Below are 27,604 nucleotides of genomic sequence, written 5' to 3' on the forward strand. Positions count from 1 at the left end.
GCCAGTCATAATGCTGTGTGCTGCGCTGTACTTTGCTGTGTCCTTCTACAAATGGCTGTGCTTGTTGTGGAACTCTATCACTATAAGTGTGATACTCTTAGAGCCAATGTTAGAGTCTTCTGCCAATAGCAGCCTCATGCTGTTCCCTTAGTGCTTTATGTGCACACCTGTACTTAGGTTGCCGCCTGGACTTAAACCTCAAGAAGTAGAGGCTCACACAATAGGCTAGAGACCAAGGGTAAGGAACAGGATCTTTGCTCAGTGGAGTACAGAGGGTTCAGTACTGGGTTGGGCTCTCAGCCCGAGCAGAGGACACAGAGAGACATTATGCAGGCACTTCTCAGGTGGAATAAAGACTGTGCGGTTGGGCTGAAAACACAGGAGTGGTTGGTGGAGGGTTAACACACTGGAACCGGAGGTAGAACACAGACATGACAAGGACCAGGACCTGAACCAGTCAGGAATCCGGCAGAGTAAGGTTCGACAGGAAAGGTCTGCGGATAGGGACCAGCAGCTGACACTAAAATGCCCAAGATATAAGTGGCACAGAGAGCTGTGCTGGATTTTAACAGATACATTAACCAATAAGGAAGGCAGCCAGGGAGTGTCTGAGTAATTAACAAACTATGTGCAGCTGCAGTGCTGCATGTTCACAGCTCGGTGACTTTGAGCGGCTGCATTGCTATGCAACCAGGGATGCCATAGCTGAGTAGATGGGCAACCAACCGGGGCTTATGGTTTGAAGGAGCCGCTCAGCAGCTCGTGACAGTGCTGTGACCATCTACAAGTGGCATGCGCTGTGTCCATTTTGACTGTGCTGTGTTCATAGGCGTGCGCACGGGGGGTGCCTGGTGCGCACAGGCACCCCCTAATGTCAGGCACCCTACTCGCCAGCAACGGACCCCGCTATGCAGGTCCAAGGGGGCACAGTGACATGCTCGAATCTAAGGAGCCGGCACTAGTGATCAAAAACTGAAAATAAACTACAGCTCCCAGCAGCCCTTGCTGCCGGAAGCTGTAATTTATTTTCAGTTTGACGCTGTATAGTGCGGTGTGCAGGGGCGGATTGGGCTTCTCCAAATGTCCCTGACCCTTAGTTACATTCCGGGCAGGAAATCCTGGCCGCACCTCCAGCCACCCTGGCGCCACACCTGCACCGCATACCCCTATTGCGCTGCCGAGCAAGGTTTGTGGTGCTCGACGGCATGACTATACTGCAGCGGGGAAGCTCCCACTTTGCTAGCGCTGCTTCCAAGCGGACAACTGCGGCACAAAGCTTCCTGACTTCAACCTGCTTCCTGACCTCATTGACCACCAGATCTCGACTCCCAGAAGGTGAGGGCAGCTGGCTGGAAACGGAGATCTAGAAGGGGGAGGGATAAACACACATAGAGACATAGAGGATGGGGGGGGTTGTTTCAACACAGAATGAGTGGAGTGGGGTCATGAAAGATGCAGGTGGAACATGATGGTTTTCCAGAGAGACACAGTCGTGTCATGATTATATGGCTGAGAGCTGATAGGGGAGATGTAGCTGGGAGATGACACAGGGGGATGGCATAGCTGAGAGGCAACACAGGGAAGAGATGATGCTGTGGCTGAGAGTTGCAAGGGGGAAGCTCATACTGTGTGGCGTAACCTAAATTTCGGCTCATACCGTGTGGTGTCATGTGAATTTTTGGCTCATACTGTGTGGCGTAACCTGAATTTTGGCTCATACTGTGTGGCGTAACCTGAATTTTGGCTCATACTGTGTGGCGTAATGTGAATTTCGGCTCATACTTTGTGGTGTAACCTGAATTTCGTCTCATACTGTGTGGCATAATGTGAATTTTCGGCTCATACCGTGTGGCGTAATGTGAATTTCGGCTCATACTGTGTGGAGTAATGTGAATTTCGGCTCATACTGTGTGGCGTAACTTGAATTTCGGCTCATACTGTGTGGCGTAACCTGAATTTTGGCTCATACTGTGTGGCATAATGTGAATTTTCGGCTCATATTGTGTGGCGTAACCTGAATTTTGGCTCATACTGTGTGGCGTAATGTGAATTTCGGCTCATACTGTGTGGCGTAATGTGAATTTCGGCTCATACTGTGTGGCGTAACCTGAATTTTGGCTCATACTGTGTGGCGTAATATGAATAAGGGGCACTACTGTCAGTAGCTGGTGAGCGTGGGGACATGTGTGACATATGCTGGTGTCTGGCAGAGTAGTGGTCTGATGGCATGGAAAGAGGCCAATGTGGCTCTGATGGCACATGTGTAAACTTAAAATTTTACTTGTGTTATATTAAAACTCAAATGTTCGGCCCCCTAAATCTCCTGTATTTTCAGAGTGGCTCACTCAAAATCAGGGTGTAGGTGCAAGGGGTGGGATGTTTGAGTGTGTGCGGGGAATGCATATTCACCTAGGCCCACTTGCTAATTCCGCCACTCTGTCAGGGATAGGTTGGGGAAGTGTAAGCAGCGATAGGGTGCAGCGGCAGCTAGGACTCAGGATTATGCCGTAGTGAACAGTCAGTACCAGCCAGTGGTCGCATTATTATGTTTCATTTTATTTATCTGGGGTGTATTATATCTACTTTATCATTAGGAACTAGGGAGAAATTAGATTAAGCCATATGATTTTACTGAGAGGTTGTAAAATAGTGCTAGACACAGCCCTCCGTCGGTGCACCCCCTAATAAACTTAGCTGCGCACGCCTATGGCTGTGTTCATCCACAAGCTACAATATGTCCAGTCCCCTTAGTCTCATTCTGTCACACAGTGGTGCTGCACTGACTCAGCAGGCCATACTCCACCCACTCCATTCACATAAAAGCAGCGTGACTCCGTATTGTCTGTTACAAAAAGGTTTGTTTAGAAAGTTAAAAGTTAATACATTTTTTTTAAGGTTTTCAACCTTTGTGCGCTGTACCCCAGTGCTCATGTACATATACTTTAAAAGCGGTCTGACTCCACGCAGTGTGATCCAAGCTGCCAGTTATACAAAAATAAGTATTGTATAATTTGTTTGTAGTGTTCTGTGCTCTGTACCCCAGTGTGCTTTGTTCACGCTGCGATGGGTGCGCCCAGGCACAGATGGAGCCACGATTAGCATGGCTCCATCTGTAAATATAAAAGCTTTCTGACTCCACACAGTGGGGACTGAGCTGCCAGTTAAAAAATTAACAATACGTTTAGACAAGAGCAGGAGCAGCAACCAAATATTATCACTGGAGCTGCTGCAACCAGTCATAAGGATGATACTAGTCCTCATCTAAAGCCTAAGAGCATAGTGTGTATATCAGGGCATCTGAAATATAAATATATATTTTACAGAGGTAAAGACAAAAACACCTCTATTAAAGGAAAAGTTTACTGCAGAAAAACATAAAATTGGCAGCATGCTATTCACCGCATGCAGTGGCAAGGAAAGGCTCAGTTCTTGGCCTTTGTTTATTAATGGTGGTTCTGAAACTGTCTGTCAGTGAGGCATCTTCTGCCTCGAATGACAATGCAAGACCATTTCACCTAGTCTAGAAGAGGTGTAAAAAAAAAAATGTAAAACCACCAAGGAAGTAGAACAAACTGTGTGTTAAGAAACAGAAATGTCACAAATCCCTGAGTAGAGTCTGTAGGGTAAAGTTACTGAAACTTTTAAAACAGAGAATAGGTGATGTTGCCCATAGCAACCAATCAGATGCTGCATATATTTTTATAAAAGGCAATAGATAAATGATAGATGGCATTTGATTGGTTGCTTTGGGCAACATCACCAATTCTCCATTTTCGAAGCTTTAGTAAATTTACCATTAAGTGTTACCACGAATGCTATGTGTGAGCCCTACCTTTCTGATACTCAGAGAGCAGCTGCCTTACTCCATTTCTGCTCCTTCTGCAAATGTGGGAATGAGCAGCAGAAGTATAGCTGATGATATAGAAATTGAGGATGTCAGCATGGAAGTGTAAGAGAATGAGAGGGATGTTTGCATAGCTGACACTGGAGCTAATGCAGATGATGAGGATGTTTGTGGAAGCAGGTCTTGCCAGTGATAAGAAGGAGGTCATTGTTATGCCTAGGCACCGATCCAAAAAATCCATCTATGTGTGAAATTATTTTACTTGAATACTGACAACAAGTGTCATGCCACCTGTAGCATTTAGAAAACCGCAGTAAGTAGAGGTAGGGATGTTAATTATCTGGGAACCTCCTACCTGTTATGTAATTTGCAGCAAGCTCATTTAAAAGTTTTTGTTGACCTAAAAAACTTCGGATAAAAAAACTACCAACAAGCAGTCCAGCATTAGCTAGCTCCCTTCTCTCAACTAGATCCCAGCATCTGCAATCTCCAACACCAACACCTTTTAACCTCCATGTCTTTATTAATGATTGAAGATAGTCCTGCATCAAAATTGGAAAGGCTAGGTGCTCCTCCCCTATCCAGGATTCCTCAGAAGAATCTTTCACTGCTAGGCCTTATGCTCCTGGGGATGGATCTTCATCCCAGAAGGGGACCAAGGAGACTAGTATTTAAAAAAACAATTGACTGTTTTAACAATGCTTTGCAAAGGATAAGCAAGCATGACAGCGGTCACACAGCGGATCACTGACATTATGATGGGTGTGCCAGTGTTAGATCTCAGTCCCATATCCACCATTAATGCTGTGGGTTTTAGACAGTTAACTGAGGTCCTTTGTCTTTGGTACCAAATTCCATCTCTGTTCCATTTTACTAGACAAGCAATATCTAGCCAGTACCTTGACGTTAAAAAAACCCTAATTATTGCATACAAAATGCAGTTGTACACACTGTCCACAGATATGTGGGACAAGCGGTAGTGGGAAAACTAAAAATTACATGACTGTGACAACCCACTAGGTGGGTGAATCCCCTTCAGCAGCAGTATCTAATAAACAGGCTCATTCAGAGGCAGATTACCTTGTGTATCACTGGCTTCACTCAGAGGCATATTGCTGATAACCTCTTAGGAAAAACTAAGGGATGTCATAGTGAAATAGTTTACCCTGCTTGGACTGTTCTCAGGATTTGTGAGTTCTGAAAATGCCACAAATTTAGTGAAAGCATAACAGCTAGGTGAAGTCCAACACATCCCATGTTTTGCTCACATAATCAACTTAGTGGTTTTTTTTTTAAAAATAACGGGGGCATGCAGGAGATGCTATCTGTGGCCCAAGGGGGGTCATACAGATACTGAAAGCAAAGGTTTACATACTTTGTGACTGTGCTGGCTATACTGTGACTAGCAGTGACTTCCTATTGGAAGTTCTACCTGTCAATCACGGACACTACAGGCAGTCCCAGGGGGAGGTGTTTCCTCCCTCTTAGACTGCAAGACTAGTCATCAATTAGCAAAGAGCGTGCTTCCTGTGGGAAGCTACTCCCTACCTTTATGAGTAGCACTAGCCCGCTACTATGGGCTGCAGCCAATGCAGTCCGTAGAACCCAATGTTTTACGCTTGCGCTTTACCACTGTTGCTGATCTCAGCACCTGTTGGCTCCAGGTACAGGGATCGGTGCAGGTGTCTGGACCAGGCCAGGCAGCTGTCTCCTCTCATCGTCTGGCTGGTCATTTCTGTTAGTCTTCTTCTGTTAAAATTTACTGTATCTTATGTGCATATAGAGCCATTCATGTATAGAGCACTAAAATGGCAAAATCCAGGTTCTTGGTAGTGCTGCATAAAGAAGTTTATAGTGCAAAATGGCAAAATCCAGGTTCTTCGTAGTGCTGCATAAAGGAGTTAATAGTGCACAGGCCCCTAAGATCACAGCCTGACCAGGCAACACCATGGATGAGATTTTTTTTCCCCCAAAGGCTATACTGTATAGCGAAGATACTCTGGATCACTTCCAGTCTTTGTTATATTATGTGCAGATGTCTGCATCATCTCAAGGTGGAGGTAGCCCAACAAATAAATTTGCTTTGGTGTCCAGAGGCATAATGGGCCCACCTCTGGGGCCTGACTCAGCTGCACCCAATTCATAAAGTTGTCTACCAGGTTCCCGTAATTACATGCTAAGCACTGTGAGACATACTGTAATTAGAGATGTTCAGATTGGTTCTCAAAATCCAAATCTACTTGAGTTCTGGGGATCCGAACCGAGCCGAAACCCAGTTTCCTGCAGTTTGGAATTCAGATTTTAAAACCAAATTTCATGCTTTGGATTGCAAAAATTACATGATTTTAGCTTTATTTATTTATATTATTATCAAAGATTATATTGTTTTGTTAAAATTGGTTGTGAATCGAACCTAAATCTGAATCCGACCCAAAACACTTAAGAATGGGTTTTGCCAAAACGAAAACATGATGATGAATTTGAACCAGAGCATGAGAAAACACTGAATTGGAGGCAGTGGGAGAGAGTTGTACCGAGTAGGCCTGGGCTTCTCTGGATGACATCAGAGAAGAGGGTGGGGAGAACATGGAGAAGACCTCTCATCAGCCTCCTTACGCCATACTAAGATCGCTGTCCCCATACTACTGAAGCAATCCTGACATGGAGATGGGGTACTGCTAGGGAAATCTGTGATTTCTCCATGGTAACCAGGGCCGTCTTTTAGTATTGGCACAATGGGCTCTTGCCCAAAGGCCCCAAGAGCATAAGGGTCCTAGGCTGATAGCTCAGGGTCTCCTCTTTCAAGTGGTACCAGATTTTTTTTTAAATCTGCCCTGGGGAACCAGAGATATTCAATGTCAAACCAGTGGTCCCCATCCAAGCCTGTTGTTTGCTCTTTCCACTTTCCAGCCAGATATCTCTGGGTCTGTCTGACTTAGAGTTTTTCTGAGGGTATTCTCAAAAATCTGGGACTCTCCCCTTTCAGTGGCCACTGGCAGCTTGTCTCTATTTTGTCCAAACCAGAGATATCGGCCTTCAAGCAGCTGGTCCCTGCTCCAGCTCCACACGCCTGGTATGCCATTTTATATTTTCGTCTGTGGATTACTCTGGCTCCTGAACTCTGATCCCCAAGCTCCCAGTACCTCCTGACAGGTGGGACTCTAGTTTTTTTTTTTTTTTTTTTTATTCCATTCAAAGCCAAGAAATCTATTTCCAGGAACTTGAGATATCTGCAGTCAAGCAAGCTGCTCTCCCACCGGAAAATTATGAATATTAAGCCCACTCTACTATCCACCCCACTCTACATATTAAACACCCCCTACCACCCTGGAAGTCATATACTTGGGACCCTTCATTCAGTACAATGCCCACTTCTATAGTTTAGTGTTCTCCCTCTCGCCTCATTTCCCACCACCTGTGCAGTAAAGGAGTAATTAACAGAAATGACTTCTCCAGGTCCTACAAGCTGAGTGGAGAATAGAACACCCCCTACCGCCAGTGAGAAATCAAAGCTGCTGCTGATAGCACCCCCCACCCCTATTGCTGGAGGATGGGTAGGGGCCTACGCTGCTGTTAAGATGGCACTGACGGTAACCCCTTTTATTAAATAGGAGAAATCAGTGAAAAACCCTTTTACCACTGATAAAGGGCTTTTCATTGCTCCATGAATAGACCCCTAAAAGCATATTTATCAAAATTATTTTTACTAAAATAATATCAAAAAAGTTGTTTCACACCCTTTTCATATTATTTTAGTATCACAGGAAATTGCTAAAGGACAATTGGAGGAGGATTAGCAAATTTCTCCTCAGTCCTTAAAGTCTTGTAATACTTGTAATGGGAAGTGCGATCTGGCCAAATGTAATAAATATAAAAAAGTTAAAAAATACAGCAGGAAGCCCGGTGATGATATCACATATTATCACTATATTCCGATAGCATTATCACAGTTTCCCTGTTCCTGCACAGCTTTCTCTGCCTGCTGGCAGTGAAAGCTGTGCCGTGATCCAGCCAGTGTGATTAGACATGTGTATCTGATAGACCCACAGAGTGTTCAATGTATAAAAAAAAAAAATGATACTGATCAGGGACTGATGATTGGTGATCCGGTTAGGGCAGCTGGTCTTCAGATATTTGCTGCTGCTGTGACTCCGGTGCAGTAAATTGAAGCTGCAAAGGGGCAGCTCAATTTATAGCACCAGGGACACAGCAGAGCACAGGATTCGATGACTGGCTGCCCTCCCGGATCACTGGGAGAAGGTAAGTATAATTGGAGGGGAAGGGGCCACGGGGGGTTACCTGGTGACTGTAGCGGCACACTCTAAGGGGATTTTTCACAAAAAATACCCTGAGTTTTGCGGTAAGTGGATTCGCAGGGACAGAGCTTTCTCAAAAGCTTGCGATAATTGATACATCCCTGTGATGTATTCAATTATTGCATTGAGGATTGGAGCAAATTTATCACATTCCATCCACAACTGCAGAGTATGATAAATATGCACCTAAGTATCTCCAGAAAGCATTAAAGTCATATTGGAGGAGATTTGACAAAGTCTCCTCTGACTTAAAAAATCGTATGTTCTTCGGATTATTACCACACCTCCTGTTACTGTAAGGGGAACTTTACGATTTATCAAGGTTCAATTAAGATTTATTTTTTTCGGAACTAGTAAATGCCATCTTTAGATGGCGTTAGCAGGTACTGTACTTTCTTCTGAATCTGCACTTGTTATCCCCTCTCTCTCTCTCTCTCTCTCTCTCTCTCTCCCGCCTTCTATCCTCTGATCTGACCGACAGCACAGCTAAGCCGAGTAGCTAGCTAGATTCTGATGCCTGCAGTGAACCATAAGAGGGTGCATAGCCGTTCAATGGACCCTGTTGTAAATAAAGTACTGGGTTTTTTTTGTTTTTTTTTTATAACACAAATGAAAATTATATTTTTAAATAATTTAAAAAAGTTTTAATGATTAGATGATTCCCATGTCAACTTCTCAGCAAAACATTCCAGAGAATGGCAGCGCTCAAGGTTGCTGCTGCAGTACATACAGTACAACCAGTGACTTGCGGTGGGGTGTGGAAAGTGAGGCAGAGCCTTTTCTGTCATACTAATGTTTGTGCCAGGGTTTTAACTATTTATTGAAACTTTATTTTAAAAATGTATTCTTTCTATTTTTCTAATCATTTTTATAGCCAAAACTGCAGTAAAAAGTCTATGGCAGGTGAAGCAGCGCCTCACCTGCCTATCTTTTCCGCACATCTCTGATCAAACTCACCAAACTTCCAGGAGTTTATACTGCTGCACCTGTGTATAATGCCCAGATGAACCCTTTGGCTCATATATATGGTGTGTAAATCTGGCTCTGGAACTAGCCAGTGTCTCCTGAGCCATTGACCTCACCGCATGTCCCTGAGTACAACCATTCTTCCATCAATGCAGAGCAGCCTATATGTACTGTAGTGTATATGGGGGAAGAGTAGTAGTCTGTGGGGAAGGGTTGAGCAGCAAATACTGTAGCAGAGGTTTTCTCCATGTCAGAGCTGGCTGGCCACTGGTCCTTTCTGTAAGGTGAAGCTGGATGGTCAGTTGTGAACAGAAGCAGATAAACTAGGGGAAATCATCACTGGGATAGGACAGGACTTTTCTGCTATGGCTGTTCCAGCACTGACGGACTGATACATTCAAGCAGATTTTGCACAGTTCACATTTTTCATCAAAGGCTGTAGCAACTGTTGCAATCTGTTTATTTATTCAATAGACCAGACGGGTCTGTGTGGTATTACACAAGCTACATTGTCTCTATTTCAACTACAAAGTTGCAATGAATTTTGAACGTTCTATCAGTGTGCCTGAGCTCATATATTGGTTTTAGTAGTTAATGTCTGTGTTAATAAATTTATTTTTATTTAAATATATTAGCAAGTTCCATGTGTGCTGAATTTGGTACAAGCAGACACCTGTGTATATACTTTTGATAACTTAAATACAAACATTTATACATCAAGCGCAATACACATTTTTTATATTTTCTTGTTTCTATTTTTTGGGGGGAATTTGCCAACCCTCAGTGTATGCAGCTGATGTATAATTAATTTATTCACAATTATTTGCGCCAGGAGTTGGAGTGGTAAAACACTCTAAAACAAATAAATCACAGTTCACATTGCGAATAGCAGCGTTATCGCACTCAAATCACAATAAAAACACAAATGATGATACATATGCCATATAATGTGAACTGAGGGCCCTGTGTTGCACAAATTGCACTGGAAGCATTACGGTGTGACATTGTTAACTTAGGACACTACATCTCAATATTATATGAAATGGGGCACTGCGTAGACTAATGTGAACTAGGGCACTTCTCTGATTTGGAGAGAGGTCTCTCTCTAGAAAGGGAAAGAGTTATTTTAAAATGTTGTTATGGTGCCCTCAGAGTTCTTGCTATGCACCTGTGTAAATGTGTGCTCAGTGTTCATTTAATCCTGGCTCCAATGAGCAGTAGGGACCATTTGTTGTATGAGTTATGAGCAGGTTTTGAATTGCCAAGACGCCTCTAGCTACACCACAATAACAGTAAAGCGATAGTTTCTAATAAGCTCATTGGGGGTGATTCAGGATGGATCGCGTAAGCAATCTCCTACGCTGTTTCCAGATTAGCAGGAAACTGCTCAGGCCCTGTTCTACACATGTGAATAATGGGTCTATGCAATCAGAGGATTGTGAACAGCTCTGCCTGATTGACGTTTGGTGGGAGGGAGGGTTGCGGGGGCAGACAGTGTTGCCGAAAATGAGTAGCGAAGCCAAGGACTGCGTAGCGAGATGCATTTTCCTTGACCTTGCAAACCACCCTGCGATGGCAAGCCTGAGTAACCTGAGGATTACTCAGCTTGCCGTCGCAGATGAACATTGTACTGTGATCGCAAATGCAGCAAGGAGGTGTGTTAAACGGTGATCACTCCTACTGCATTTGTATTAACATGGAGTTTGTTTGAAAAGCTGCTTCAGACTGAATGCTGACCATGCTGAATGAGGGCCATCTGAATACAAAAATGAACATCTCTAGCAGAAGCAGGAATGATTACCTTCTGTCACTAGAGTCAGCTGAAATGCAAAAATAGGATTTGATGGATGAAAGAAACGGTTTGACAAAACAAGTCACTATTAGTACTGAAAGTATTTTTCTCATTTGCGTTCCTTTTTTTTGACCCCTTTATTATTTTATACATATGTTACATTATTATATTTTCATTTGTCTTCACTTATACCCCTTTCAGATTGCATTTTGCGTGTCGCACCCGGGAACCATACATGGGTACTTCCAGGTTGCAACCCGCTCAGGCCCCTTTCACCTTGGCATCCCCAGCCCGGCATATCACTCGACCCGGGATATTTCCCCCTGGCCCCTTTAAGACCGTACAGCAACCCTGGTTACTGCGTGCTCATGTGTAATGATCCGGGTTACAAGCTGCCGGTCTGAAGGGGGTATTATTGTTTGAAGCTGGATGGTGGTCATCTAGTGTTTGCCTTTCATGGAAAGACGCTAGTATTCTTTCTTGATGCATCTGGGCTCTGTCTATTAAGCACTTGCCTTGCACGGTCGCATCAGATACGACCACGTCAACAAGTGCTTTATCTGACCTGGTCGCACAGGATGCGACCGGTCAGTTACAGTGTTTGCAGCTGCAGGGAAGAGAAACTTCCCTCTGCTGCTGCTCTCAGAGGGACTGGAAAGTCCCTCTGCCTCAACCCCCCCCCCCCCTTCCCCATCCTCCTACAGTTTTTTTGTGTGCTGCCGATCATTGCTGATCGGTCAGCATGGCAGGATCCCCCACCCAGTGGCTGCAGTCAATAGTAGCAACTGTGGGAGTGTAAATCAACCCCTCCAGGCCCCCTCTGTATAGCTAGCAGCTGTCCCCTCTGTTAAAAGTAAAGTCTTGATGTTCCCGATGTTCTGATTGTGCCAACCGATGTTTTGGAGGGAAAAAAATCTTTTTGGATTAGTTTCAATTCATGTGCTTAACCTAATTCATTCATAAAAAAACCTGCAGTTTCAGAGCCTTTTTTGGGAAAAAAAATAGGCAGTTAAGTGGTTAATATGATTAATTTTTTGGGGATCAACCCAAGAGTAATAGTTCTTGACTGTCAATTCCCATTATGCGCTATTAAGCTGTGTGTTTAAAAGAATAAAAACAGGACTGGGTATATCTATTAAGTAGATTTGGAAATTATTTCAGTTACCTGAACTTGAATGCTTTAACCACTGTACATACATTAGCAACTGACCGCTTGACTTCAAGGGCAATTGTCAGATGCTGCTTTTTGTTTCTACAAGATTAAAAAGCAGAAAATCTGTAGCCAATGAACGATTCAGACTGCTTAAAGGTAATTTGTGTGCGCAAAGACAGTACATTCTAAAACAATTTTTACTACAATAAATCAAGTTAAAGTAATAAAATCGACAGCTCTGGTTTATGCTTCATTGTAAATGGCATAACTATTCTAACAGTACTTCAAAAGTGAGACTTTTTCTTACTTAAAGGTTAACCCCATTCATTGTTAGAACTTCAAATACATTTTGTATTTTTTTTTATACTATTTTAGATTTCCAAGGCTCTCAAGAGCTTACAGGAACTTGACATCTCATTGGATATTCTTGTGGTGAGTTATGAAATTAAAATTGCAATAAATTGCAATATCTGATATTTACCAATTATGCTGCTGTGTATCATAGGAAAATTAAATTCTGTTTTGTTCTGTTACTGTGTATAGTTTTACTGTTATATTGTATTCATTGTTTTAGTAATGAATGAAGCTACTTCTTAATGTCTTATTTATTTTGGAACATGTAACATTTAGAAAATCGCCAAAGGCTTTACCTGACTTGTATGTATTTGTCGCCAGTTAAACACTTTTTATCTTAATTCTTTCATTCATTGTTCTTTCCAGTACTTCAACTTTATATTATCCTCACTAAGTTAAAATCTGGACAGGCACGTTTATAAGCACCTTATTATTATTAACTTCACACTATCGGGTCTATTTATTAGGCAGTGACAACCCCTTTCTCCAACTTTTTACCCTTTTCTAGTGAACTTTGACTTCAGCTATTTGCAAATAGTAGTGTATCAAAATGAAGGACACCTTTTTTTTTTTTTTTTTTTTTGGTATTGCTACATATACTCCATGGGCTGGACATGTTGCATTTTAATGGTTGACCCACCCATACCTGTTCACTGGCTATATCTACTTTGGCAGATGGTCACAGCCCTTCAGCGAGCTCCTACCAATTCATTCCCCTGGTAGGCCCTTTAGGCTTCCCAAAGGGAGGGAGCACACCCAAAGTGTATATATAATTGGTATGCCTAAGTACAGTAATGGTTACTGTACAATCCATTTTAAGCATTTACAGTATATACTGATTTATTACAACTTTTTGGGACAGTGGAGTACTTTTGTGTGTACAGTATATGCATAATTTGAAAACCCACTCTTTTTCATATATTCTTTGATACATGCTGTGCACTCTTAAGGTTATCATGGTTCCCAAGTGGGCAACTTGCAAAATTCAAGTGAAACTCTTGTGTGGGAACCAGAGATAACAGATTATTATTTTTCTTTAAGGAAACGGGAGTTGGAAAAACTGTGAACAGCTTTCGCAAACACAGTGATGTGGGTGACATTGCTAAATCTATTGTTCTTCAGTGGAAGAAATTGGTTCCTGAGGTGAAGGAACAGTAAGTTGTATCTTTTTCTTTTCTTTCTCTTTGTAGTCTAATCTGGTTTAGCCATTGGGTGAGCATGCTTGAGTGACATTTATATAAACTTTATTGCAAAAATGGAAAGGATAAACATCAAATGGAAATAATGAGCTCATAAAACATTCTTAGACAAAGGTTGTTAATGTTTATTTTTTAAATCATATTTTGATTTTTTTTTAATATTTTGAATTTGAAAAGTGTATTTTGAACTAGAAATGTGCGCGGACCCCCTGTGTTTTTGGTTCAGGTTCTTATTCATCATCGTTTCTTTATTTGGATTTCAGTTTAGTTTAAAATAGATTTAAAAAAATTGATGATAATTGATAAAAATCGATAAATATTATTAAAATCAGCAAAAATTATGTAATTTTCTGAAATTTGTATTTAAAATCTGTTTTTCAAACCAGAACTCCTTTCAGATTGGATCTCCTTGGGGGATCCAGACTGGATTTTGGTTCGGTTCAGAGCCACAAAATTCGGGTGGATTAGGATTTCTGGAGAACTGAACCACAAATCTCTATTAAGAACCTATTCGACAGTAGCTTTAGGTTTGTCATTTCATCTTGGCAATAGGTATCTGTTTTCCAACTGGCAATGCCAGTATGGTATAGAAAAAATGAATAAGTATTGACCAGGATAAGAGCATTTCAAATCATGAATCACTTAACCTTAATAGAATAATACGTTTGTTTACATATTTTATAAAGTATTAACTTGCTGTAAACATTTTCTAAGTTAAAAAGAAGCTCTTTCAGTAGGAAATTGCACAAAGAGGATCAGTATGAGATACCACTGTGTGGTATCGTGGCAGTCAAAATACCGACGCATGGATATCGAACTTAGAAAGACAGACAGGGGTGAGTTAAGGGTGTTCTACCCTCTCCCCAACCCCCTAACCCTCCCAGGCCGCAGCCTAACCCTAGCCTCCTCCTTTGTTGTGCCTAACCACCCCCCAGCAGTGCCTGAACCTAACCCCCTCCTCCCCGCAGCCTTAACCTAACCCTCCAACCCTGTAGCCTAACCCGCCGAGGGGGGTGCCTTACCCTATCTCCTCTCCCCGCAGCCTAGCCCTCCCCCCTGCAGCCTAAACTTAACCTCCCCCCGTGGCCTACCTCTGCAGTGGTGTGGTGTGTCCTCGTTAGGGAACCCAGTTGTCATGATTCCAGCACCAGTATCTTGCTCCCTTTCTAGATGCTGGTGTCGGCATTTAGACTGGTGTCGGTATCCCAGCATCAGTATTTTGGCTGTTGGGTTCCTGACAGCCGGGATCCTGACTGCTTCCCACACAAAGTACATGTCAAGTGGTTTTATAGGGTCACAGAGCATGCAAGTGTGTTATTCAACAAAATACACACATTTTTCTATTTCTACTCGTATACAAATTTAATATATGGTTGTCTACACATATATCGGCTGCACTTATGTATTATGGCATGTGATTAAATCATCACAAATTTGTTAGTTAAATATTCAAAATTCAATAAACAAGCATGTCTGGGTTTATTTTGTTTAAGAATTTGGATGTACAGTATGATTGCACTTTTACACAAAGGAGGGGAAAAAAAATAAACCCTTCTATTTACTATGTATACAACTTTGTTCTAGTGACCACAAATCAAAATCCAAGCATGAAGTAAAAGATCTTTTGGAAGATAAGAAGTTGCTCCTGCAAGATAAAGACCGGTATAATGGAAATATATGTGAATCTCAACTTGATGTCAAAAAAAGGAAGGCGACCAATAAAACTGAAGACGCAAAAAGCTATGATAAAAAACATCTGCCCAAAGAAAAGTCCCCTGAGAAAAATATGCAACACAAAGAGCACAAACTTGAAAAACCTCATTCAAATTCCCAATCAAAAAGAGAAAAGTCCAAAAATGTTGAGCCTGAGGAGAAGTTGGATAAACATTCTCACTTATCCAGTGTTGAAATAAACGCAAAGTGCTCTACAAAGAATGAAGGCAAGCCTTCACAACATAACAGACATAATAAAAAGGAAGCTGCACGTCAGAGCAATGTTATGCAAAGTGTTGACAAAAAAACAGAAGGTCTGTTGCCTGCTGAGGAGTTTGAAGCCCCCACAATGTCATTTGAGTCATATCTTAATTATGACAAAGTTTCAAGCAAAAGAAAAAGGAAATTGAAGTCAGTCAATGAATCTCCAAGAAAGATTCAAGTGTGCAAACAATATGCTAATGTGGAACTGCTCAAATCTGTAAGCCAGAGTAGCTCAGAAAAGACAGGGGATCATGTGACAGAGGTAAGCTTTAAAATGTCAGCATCCTAAGTGTAATGTTGAATGCGGAAATGTCTTGCCGCTGCTAAAATCCCTGTTTAGATACATACCTTTTTCCTTTGTTATAATTAAAACATTTTAAATTAAGCTTTCCTTTTTGCTGTAGTCTGTGAACATCTCTGTCAATACCCTAATCCTTTTATATGTGTGTCACACTCTGCTGTCTAAGGCCAGTGTTTTTCTTTTATGTATTTTCACTTTAACTTCATAGGATTTGGAACTTTCTACTCCTTAAAGCGTTAACCAAAGTAATTTTGAATCTGACCAGACGCTTTGTGTAGGCTAGCCAACCGCACACAGACCCCATAAAGGTCGGGCCAAATCACATACACTTAATCATTCATACGATGGTCAATGCAGTTTTTAGCAGTCTCTTAAATAAATAGCAAAAGGAAATATTCTAAATACGATATTCAATGTCCAGTTAAAAATTAGGTAATTATAGCTTTTACTTACATTAACAGCAAATAATTAGAGTATATTTCAGAAAAAACTAGTCAGTAAATTACATATTTCTGTTTTACCAAAGCATGGCTCCTCTGAACTTCAGTTAAAAAAACTCCTCATGAGCCAATTTATCCCTAGTACGTATTGTTTTCCTATCTAATGATGTCACCAAGATGTATCCAGATGGTCATCCTTCTCTATCTCAACATCTGTAGATTTCTCTTATGCATGTGTGTACACTTAAATTACTGTATGTAACCTTCACCCTACATGAACTTAATCTATGTCCCACTTAGGTTCATTACTTTTCCTCCTACTTACCCTACATGGTGGCCACTTTTACCTATGTACATTTTATAATAGTTTTTATGACTTTTTGTCTCCAGGGACCATTCTAACATTCTAGAACCCTAATGAGATGTCTTCTGTTCTTTCTATATTTTCCACTTTTTCTCAATATTTATTCTTTATTAACTACCTTTATATTTACATGTAGTCAATATCATTATTACACATTCACATAAAAATATCTTCGTAAAGTTTATCTTCTTTTTAGCTATAACATTAGAAAATATGTTGTTAATACTTGCATACACATGCAACAAATAATCCAAGTAACAACGCAAGTTCAATGAAGTGTGGCTATTAAATAACGAGACTAAATTACCGCCTCGCCCCGGGTACCGAGAAACCTAGTTTCGGCCCTGTCAAAGAGCTATTAACATCGTTTTGAATTTGGATTTGCTTTGCAATGCTTTCTTCATTCTTGGTGATGACTCTGTTTTCCAGTGCATGGGCAGGCATTTAGTCACAGGAATCATACTGGAAGATCCATGTTTCATCACATGTAATAACTTTAGCGAAAAAATGTGAATCTGCTTTAGTTTGATCCAATATTGTCTTATATATATAATATTTCGCTTTTGATTTTTTTTATCTGCTCTTTAGTGAGAAGCCTTGGAACCACCTTAACACAAAGGTTTTCTTAAGATCTTGATGAAAAACTTGCCTAACATGTTTACTATTTCTGCTATCATTTGGATGCTGAATTGATGTTCAAGTTGAACACATTTTTCCACCTTTTTGTTTGTTTTTGATGTGCAAGGCCTTCTGGGACGATCATCACCTACTGTATATCCCCATGACCATCACTAAATCTTTTGTGCCACTAAAAACACCTGCACATGATATAATCTGCCTGTAAGCCTTTGGTAGCATATGGAAAGATTCTGAGGGCGTTTTGTTCAATTTAACTAAAAATTTTAAGTTAAAACGTTGCTCTGCTTTTGAGCTAAGCATTTTTATGATGCACAAGAAAATCCCAACTTCTTTGAACTCTGTGTAACAGTAAACTATCTGTGCATGAGGGGTGATAAAACCATTTTAGGATAGTGTAAATGTAAATTTTTCCCCACTCCTTTTTAACTGACACATTATTTTTATTTTTTACAAGTATGATCTTGTTATTTAATAGCCACAATCTGTATATTTTCTTATAGAATGTCTACAAAGATTGGTTTTCTTTTTTCTTTTAAAAGTGAAAGTTTATCAGCTTCTCCATTCTGATTAGCAAGCATTCCCTGTGGTTATCTGGATTTCCTCTACAAATGCACATCACAGCCATGTCACACAGAGAGCCTTTCGTTATTCCTTGATACTGCTTCCACCTAGAATACACTTAAACTTCATTGTATTATTTAATATTCTTCTCAATTGTTTCACACATAATCTTAGATGTTTTTACCACACAAGTCTTAGGGTGGGTACACACCAGGACGACATTGTGTAAAAAGCCTCGATTTCGACACGATTATGACACAATCTAATGAAAAAAGTGCCGATTCATACTGATTTTGCAGACTATTCCAATCCGATGCGCGTACCCACCGCTCGTATATCGAATTGGAGATCTAGATTTGCTGCTATCAAGATTCGTCAATCCGAACTCCGATTGGGTGCCGATCATATGTGTTTGTATAGTGCGACCCACGTCAAGACCTAAAATGGCTGCTGCTATTTATACCCCTTCAGCTAGTCCTGCCAATTATTTAAATTTCAAGCCAATCGGCAAGACGGTAGTTCTGTGTACCAACATGCATCGGATCGGAGTCTGGTTGGAATCGTTTGACACAAATGCACTGTTTTTGCCAAATCGTGAGCCTAGGCTCCCAGGAACGTGAAGGGAAATAGTCTTACAATCGTCGAACAATCGCGGTCGTTCTGGTGTGTACCCATACTTACAATTGTGCCTCTTAGACATATGAATGTATCAGGAATTACACTAATACAAGGAGTGAAGAAAGGATATTAGCTATTATTTTAACAAGGGAATGTTAAAAATATATAAATACATTTAATCAATCAATCCTCATAGTTCAATATATACTTGTGCATAAATAAGCAGACAGATTTCTGTATCATCACTGCTTTATAAAGAACTAACTCCCCCCCCCCCCCCCCCCCGCCCCCTTCACACACACTTTCCTGAGAAATGGAACCAGCCATGAATGCACACAAGACTGAATGAAAATGGCCACGTCCTACATTCACCATTTTAGAACTTTAGAGGAAGGAAATCAGGGCAAGACAATGCTGCAAGAATATAAATACTATTCCCAAATCACAAACGGGTCATAGAACTACTGCTCGATTCTGTCAACCATGCGCACTAGGAAATAACACAGATCATGATGGAAATAGTTTATAAACTACTGCCCTTTAAATATACAATGCAGCAACAGCTGGAGTACTAATCCATGTCCAATTTTTCCTCCACTATCAGAGAGATGCATGCATATGTGTCAAACGCACCTCTGTGATGCTCTAGGCAAGATTTTGTCTAGTGCCCCCAACACCACCGCTAGTTCCACCTCTGACCCTGCACCCCTTTCCCAGCACCATTGTCCATCACCCATAGCAGTCCTATTTTGGTGCTCCTACCCCCTATATTTTAAATAGAAACAGTGTGCACATTCGGCATGCAGCTCAAGAAAAAAGGGTTGTGTTCTTACTGGGAAGGGGCATGGACCCACAATATTTCCCCCAATTCAAATTACGCCACATAGTAGTGCAACTTTATTCACATTTTATCATGCACTAGTGTACCTTTTTCACGTTATATCACACAGTAGTACCACTTTACCTTATATACGTTACTCCTCACAGTAGTGACCCTTATTCACATTACATCACACTGAGTTGCTCCTTATTCACATTACGACACACCATATTGCTTTTTATTCACATTAGACCACACAGTAGTGCCCTTTTTATACATTACGCCACACAGTAGAGCAACTTATACACATAATGCCACACATGAGTAATGCCTTTATACACATAATACCATGCCCCTTACACATGTCACACATTATTAATGTCTTTATAAACCTAATGCACCTTACACATTATGCTAAACTTTATTAATGCCCCTATACACATACTGTCCCTTACACGTCACACATTATTAATGCCTTTATACACATAATGCCTCTTACACATATGCCACACATTATTAGTGCACTTATACACATAATGACACACACAGTGCCCCTTACACATATGCTGCGCATTATTGATGCATTTATACACGACAGACATAATGCCCCTTACACACATACCGAACCCACCTGCACACAGCACTCACATGGCCGCTAACAGCGTGACCTCTGTCTCTGCTTGGATACAGATGTTTCCTCATACATTTTGCCTAAATACACCATGCAGCAGGAGAAGCCTGGCGTGAGTCAGCTGGCAGCTCTGCTAACGTCGGGCGCCTTTTTTTGACAACAATTTCTTTTTTTACTTTACTATGTGGCTAAAATGCACAAGCAGCTTCTGCTGATTTAAAATGATATGCGGCATGCCTATATACTGTGTGTGACTATGGCTGTATCTGCATATGAAATGCTGCGTTAGTGGTTTCCAGGAATACACTGAATTTAGGCATGCCACATATTATTTTAATCAGCAGATGCTGCTTGTGCCCCTAGGCATACCAAATGCCCTTGGCATTTGCCTGGTTTGCCTATGCCTAGTTCCGGCTCTGTAAATATGTAACTTAGCAATTGTAACATACACCAACAGGTATGTGGGAATGTTCTGTGTGAGTTTTTATGGATTTATTTTCAGGTCAAGAAAAGTTGTCTTGAAGATTTACTTAATGTCCCACTTCCTAAAATTTTACCAGATGATGCTCTCCTGCTGTCTCCACCTCATCTAAGTGAATGCAGAGGTAAGGAGGATTGTTTGAGTTCATTTTATTATGTGGCTGTAAAGCAGACCTGTTAAAAGAACACACAACTTGTCCCCTTCACGCACTGTACCTTACTGTGTACCCAAATTTTTCTCCCCTAAGCCAAAAATTCTCTGGTGCCCCCTCCCCCTCATAATTGGCACTAGCAAAGTGAAGAATTTGCGCGTGTGGCTTCACTGAAAGGGGTGTGGGGTTGCAGGAAAGGACTACCTTATACCCCAGTTTTGCAACCTGCACGCCGAGACATTGGCGACCACAGGGGAAAAAAATAATCATGATTCATGCCCTTTACATTATTTGTCATTATTCCTTTTTATAGTAATGCCCCTTATACATTTTGCCACACACTGCCATGGCCGTTAGACGTTATGCCACACCCCGTAATGCCTGTGACACATTATGCCACACCACAATGCCTGTTATAAATTATGCCACACACTGCAGTGTCCCTGAGACATTATACCACACACCATAACACATTGACACACACTGTAATGCCTGTGACACATTACGCCACGCATCACAATGCCCGTTATACATTAAGCTACACACTACTATGACCCTGAGAGATTATATACCACATACAATGCCCAAGATACAGTATACCACATACTGTCATGCCTGTGACACATTATGCCACACATCGCTATGACCGTTATACATTATACCCAGTGGCAAACGCAGGATTTCTAGAGGGGGGTTTCCAAATGCAATCCACAATCTACCACTCTGCGGAACATGGAATACAGTTAATATTTAACACTATAAATGGTCTATAGTATAGGCTGTATCAAACATATTTAATATAAATAAGATAATGTAAGTGGTCAGGAAAAGATTAAACATACCACAATAAATAAATACACAAACATAATAGAACCAGTACTCAGGGGCGTTTTAAGAGAGGAGGAGGCCTGTGTGCAGCCTTCTGCTTCAGGGGCCCCCCTCCTCTCTGACTGATGCACAGGTGTTTTAATACTTACCTCTCCGAAATCCCCCGGCGGTGCCATCCTTCTCTGCGGCAGCGGCAATAGAGTCTGAGAACAGATCCTATTGCGCATGCGCAAACCTCCAGGAACACGGCTCGGCTGCCATTTTCCCAAAGATTTTGCTAATGCGCATGCGCGAGACTCCGGAAAAATGGCCACCGTGCCATCTCTCCTGGAGTTTTCAGCAGGCGCAATAGAGTTTGTTCCCCCAAGTGTTCAAACTCTATTTCGTTGCGGAAAAGGGATGGGGGACTTCAGAGAGGTAAGTATTAAGCAAATGGGTGCGGGGTGGGCCCCCCTGGACCTGGGGGCCCGTGTGCCTCGCACACACTGCACCCATTATAGAAACGCCAATGCCAGTACTGCACTTTCTAAGCATACATTCTCCCACCTCATGGTAAGGCTCTTGTCTCTTCTTCCTGGTAGCACTGATTGAGGCCTCAGAAGCAGAAGAAGCTCTCTTCTTCCTGGTAGCACTGATTGAGGCCTCAGAAGCTTCTTCTCCAGGACATGTGCAGCAGCTTAAACTGCACGATGTGGTGGCAGCTCTAATAATTGTATTATATACCATTGCAATTGTCGTAATTTGACCCACTTGCCAAGAGGAGGGGGGTTTTCCAGGCACCCGGAAACCCCCCCATGCATTTACCTATGATTATACCACACACTGCAATGCCCCTGAGACATTATACCACATACAATGCCCGTGATACAGTATACCACACACCGTCATGCCTGTGACACATTATGACACACACCGCAATGCCCAGTATACATTATACCACATACCGCAATGTCTGCGATACATTATGCCACACATCACAATGCCCATTATATATTATGCCACACACCGCAATGCCCAATACACATTAAGCCCCTACAGTAAGGCTTTTAATTACTTTTAAATTACCTGATCGTTGCCAAGGATTTCATGATCTTGGTTCCATGCACGGTGCCAGGGGTTTTCATGCTCAGGGTGTCATGCTCATTGCCAGGGGTTTCATGCGCTGGGTGTTATGCTCGTTGCCAGAGGTTTCATGCGCTTGGTGTCAAGCTTGTTGCCAGGGGGTAATGCTTATTGCCAGGGACTTCATGCTCTGGGTGTTATGCTCGTTGCCAGAGGTTTCATGCGCTGGGTGTTATGCTCGTTGCCAGAGGTTTCATGCACCGGGTGTCAAGCTCGTTGCCAGGGGGTAATGCTTGTTGCCAGGGATTTCATGCACAACCCCCCCCCCCTGCTGTTTAGTGAGCCGCAGGCAATGCTGCCTGATTTCCCCCCTTCCCGCTGCCGCTTAAGGTTGTAGTGAGCTGTGGGCACCGCGCCCAATCCCCCCACTCCCTGTTGCTGCTGCCGCCGTGCCAGGGTACCAAGGTGGCAAGGCTGCAGGGTGTCGAGGCCAGCGCTATACGCTCCCGCGTTTCCCTGCACTTCCTAGATGTTAGAGGTCAAGTATGACCTCTAGCATGTCTCCTCCTCCATGGCGGTGGCCATTTTGGAAGGGACATTTAGCAGATTGACATGCAGACGGCTAGTCCGCAAGTCAATCTGCTCTGAATCAGTAGTGGCGCCCCCACAGCCCTGCGCCTCCAAGCCCCCGCAGTGACTTCTGGGGTGGGAGTTACGCCACTGTGTGTACCACTGTACTGTGGATGCTATGTTCACTGGCGGTGGGTGGGATAGGGGGAGGTGGGGTGGTGGCAATGCTTGCCCATTTGCTCAGCCCTTTGCTCTGCTCTCCTGACAAAGTGTGGTACAGTAAAGTCGCATTTGGGCTTCTAGTGCACTGACCAAAACACATGCACAGAAAAGCAAAGCTCCCTGGGATACTAGGCAAGCTAATCAGTGGTGGCTGCTGACCTAGCCACCAGCTACTGAGCATGGTAAATTATGTATCTCATGGGTTCCACCAAGTTTACAGTTAATCTTCATAGCCTTAGATAGTACTTTTTTCAGCAGTATAGAACTGTGATAGCTTTGTGTGTTTTTATTATTATATACTTCATGTATCTATGTATTTTATTTTTTTATACAGTGAATGTTCCAGAGCCCTTGCCTGAAATGAGCTCGGTGTCGAGTGGTTTTACTGGGCGCCGCCTAAATTCAAAAATGTTGGTCTACTCTGGTTCCAAAATAAGTTACCTTCCAAAGATGCTGAACTTATACGAACAATGTATCCGTGTTCTTCAGAATAATATTGACTGTAAGTGTGGTTATAAATGTCAAGCCAATATTACACCCTATGCTATAGAAAAGTATATATCAATGTAATCTATCATTTAATTTATGTATAGACTATTTAGCAGAGCCAAATTAAATGGGGGGCCCAGGGTGCAAGTATCCCCAGGCCCCCTGTCTCAAGGCACTCCCTGGCCGTAGCTACTTTGCCCCAGCTCTGATGCTGCGGTCTTCCTTCTCCAGCCTCTGCCAGCAGCAGCAGCAGAGGCTGGATATTACAAATAAGTCCATGCGCTGACCTTGAAGAGTGGGGAGGGAGATGCCGCACACTGCCCAAGAGGAGGGAGCTGGGAGATGCCACATGCTGCTCGAGAGGAGGGAGAGGGAGATGCCGCATTCGGGACATTACACAGCCACTGGCATGGGACCTGCTGAACTCCTTCTCCCCTGGCAGCATGAAACCCTCCATCCCCAACTGCCTGAAATCTACTCTCCCCAATCCACGCAGCATTAAACCCTCCCAGATATCCTGAAATCAGAAGGTGCGTGCAAGTGCACCATCCAGTTATCGGACTCAATGTGGTGGGGGACACAGACATGGGGTAGTTGCTGACAAGAGGGGGTGGGCCCCCCTGTCTTAGGCGCCCTGGACCTCCTGAAGGCTTAATCCGGCCCTGCCCTGCTATTTAGTCAATAAAATGTAAAGTAAAAATATACCATCCATAACTAATGACTTACCTTGTATACTAAATATTACTGACAGCTGATTTGCATTTGGACACTTCTTGCTTTTGCTATTTTTCTGCATGGAAATATGAAGAGCCATCCTATAAATTGTATACAGTGGGGCATGGTTTGATATACAGTACAAATCACTACTGACTGCTCAGTACACATCTATGTATGGGTTTTTGCATACTTAACTACTCACTTGGAAACTGCGGGAGATGCACAATTTTTTGGGTAGCTCCCCCAACTCCTCTGCATACCGACCACGTCCATGAGCAGTGGGTGTGGAGCCTACAGATGGAGTCTCGCCTATCTAGGCCTTTCTGCTGCACCTAGGTGCACCAAGGTTTATAAGCATAAGCCTTTCTTCTATTGTTCTCAGATGCAATACAATACAGAGAGAACAATATAGCAGGGGATTAAGTCTGACTGCCCTGGCTCAATTAATCCTATTAAAGGGATAGATGAGGAGGGCTCCATCTGTATGTGTGCGTTTCTGTGATAGTTTTTCTTATTTTTGCCCCTTTGCTATTCATATAGGCATGCTACTCTGCACATTGCCATGTATAAGCAGGGCCTTATAACATGTATAGTTCTCTCCACCCCCATAACTGGTTATCTGCATCTCAACTCCAAGCTTCTCTCAGAGAGGAGATGATACATGTAGACAAGCATGGGTTTATGATTGTTTTTTTTTGTGCAACAAAATTATTTTAAATATACATTTTATTCCTGTATACATGATCTATGTAGCATAGACGTATCAGCCTGATTGCTTACTTCCAATTCAGATATTGTGCTACTGTATTTCTATGTATTATCCAATGGACCAAATTCTAATTGCAGCACAGATTGTCCTGACTGTATTTTTTTTTGAGAAGCAATAGACTGTTAAAGTAAATTTTCAAACCCCTAATTCATTATACATATATATATATATATATATATATATATCCTTGGTAGAACCACCTTTTGCTGCATTAACAGCTTTTATATCTCCGTGCACTTTATCTCCAGCCAAGGCTTAGTAAATAGACCACTCAGTCTATTGTCGTTAAGTTTCAACTAGGTTTGCACACAACTTAACAGTGACATTTGCCCAATCTTCCTTGAAGATTTGCAACAGGTTGTTTAGATTGGATGGGTGAGGCCTGTGCACTGCAATTTTCAAACAGAAGAGTGATCTATTTACTAAGCCTTGGATGGAGATAAAGTGCATGCAGATGAAGTACCAGCCAACCAGCTCCTAACTGTCCTTTTTCAAACCCAGCCTGTAACATGGCAGTTAGGAGTTGATTGACTGGTACTTTATCTCCGTCCACTTTATCTCCATCCAAGGCTTAGTAAATAGACCCCAGAGCCACAGAATGCATTGAGATCTGGGCTTTGACTTGACAATTTTAGAACATTCACCTTTTTGGTGTTCAGCCATGCCGGTGTTTCTTTGTTACAGTGCTTGCGATCATTGTCCAGCCGAAAGGTTTTCTAGCAGACTGAAAAAGGTTATCTTGTAGTATTTCCCTGTATTTTGCACTATCCATGTGGACTAAACAATTAAACCTACAGTGCACATGTTTTGTTTGCTTTGTAGCCATCCAAGAAGTTGGGGGTGTACCTTTTGAAATCCTTAAACCAGTTCTTGAGCGCTGTACTCCAGAGCAGTTGAATCGAATTGAAGAATGTAATCCGGTATGACAAAAAGTTTTAACAGACTTATTGTGAACAGACTTTTGCAGTGCCACTGGCATGGCATTTTACATAGTCAAGTAGTGGCAGTGCTATATAAGGCTTGACTGATTTATATACTTTTTCATTGCCATGCTGTATAAAATACTAATGTTAACATACAGCTAATCTATTTTATTTTGTACCAAAGGTGTTTATTGAGGACTCGGACCATCTGTGGAAAAAACACTGCAACAGAGATTTTAAAAATCATCAACTTTTGGAATATGAGTCTTGGCGAGAGATGTATTTAAGACTTTTTAGTGAGAGAGAAAAAAAGTTGAGAATGATCACACATAATATAAGCTCTGCACATTCTGGCAAACCGAAAGGTTTGTATATTTCTTGCATGATGATTACAGCTTTTGATTTTGTGTAGGGGTTCTAACCACAGTTCTCCAGGGACACTAACAGTCCAAGTTTTTGGGATAGACAGACATACTTGAGCACAGGTGAATTAATTAGTACCACAAGTTATTATAATTTGTCAATCTGTGCTCAAGCATGGATATCACGAAAACCTTGACTGTTTATGTGCCTTGAGGACCGAGGTTGGGACTCTAAAGTATCAAAATATAAGAATGGCTCGATCTCATTTAAAAATAGAAAACCTTGTCTTAGGCTGTTTGCACTTTAACATATTTGATTTCAGCACTGTGACACAGCGGCAGTGCGCAATGTGCCAGCCTCTCCTCCAAAATCTGTAACATCATGCTATTTCTGGGAAGTAGCATCCTTAGGACACTACGGGCATCTCTGCTGTAGTATTACTGGCTGCAGGTTCCATTCCAGACACCTTTCAAGCCACATGCAGGTGCCATGGGGCAACAACAGGGCCTCCCCCAGTGCCTTGCGCTCTGTGTAAAGGCTGCGCTCACACACACCTAGTTAAGGCCCTGTTTGTGGACAACAATAAACTAGGACATTACTAGAGGTGCAAGTAGAATTTTTTTCTTAATGGTACTGATAATAAAAATGGACGTGGTCCCATGTCATGAGGGGGTTGGTCAAATGAAACTAGCGGAGTGGCTACATGACAATAGGGGCATGGTCACATTATGCCACACACACACTAATGCCCCTTTCACTTTATGCCACACACCGTAATGCCCATTACACATTATGCCACACACCGTAATGCCCATTACATATTATGCCACACACCGATATGCCACTGACACCATTTTATGTCCCACACACAAAAATCCCCATTATAAATTAAGCACCAGTGGTGGGCTGGTGGTACTGAGTACCACCACCATATTTCTTAATGGTACTCTGTACCACCCTACTTTCAGCATTGGACATTACAGATATGCAGCTGAGCTGTACCATCACTTCACTGCATCCAGTCATGATTTGAAACCCAGTTGCTAAATAAATG

The 27,604-nt window shown here is 42.2% G+C and overlaps 1 protein-coding gene across 1 annotated transcript in view; it reads left to right on the forward strand.

The window, feature by feature from the left end:
- LOC134909633 (elongin-A-like) overlaps positions 1–27,604 on the forward strand; it is a 195,477-nt gene that overhangs the window by 123,858 nt on the left and 44,015 nt on the right. The window contains exons 2-8 of the mRNA XM_063916717.1: positions 12,447–12,503; positions 13,467–13,579; positions 15,209–15,863; positions 20,478–20,580; positions 23,624–23,791; positions 26,087–26,184; positions 26,372–26,552. Of these exons, the coding sequence (XP_063772787.1) occupies positions 12,447–12,503; positions 13,467–13,579; positions 15,209–15,863; positions 20,478–20,580; positions 23,624–23,791; positions 26,087–26,184; positions 26,372–26,552 (1,375 nt within the window). The remainder of the gene's footprint in view (positions 1–12,446; positions 12,504–13,466; positions 13,580–15,208; positions 15,864–20,477; positions 20,581–23,623; positions 23,792–26,086; positions 26,185–26,371; positions 26,553–27,604) is intronic.

Source organism: Pseudophryne corroboree, chromosome 4, assembly GCF_028390025.1.
Source record: "Pseudophryne corroboree isolate aPseCor3 chromosome 4, aPseCor3.hap2, whole genome shotgun sequence".
NCBI classification, from domain to species: Eukaryota; Metazoa; Chordata; class Amphibia; order Anura; family Myobatrachidae; genus Pseudophryne; species Pseudophryne corroboree.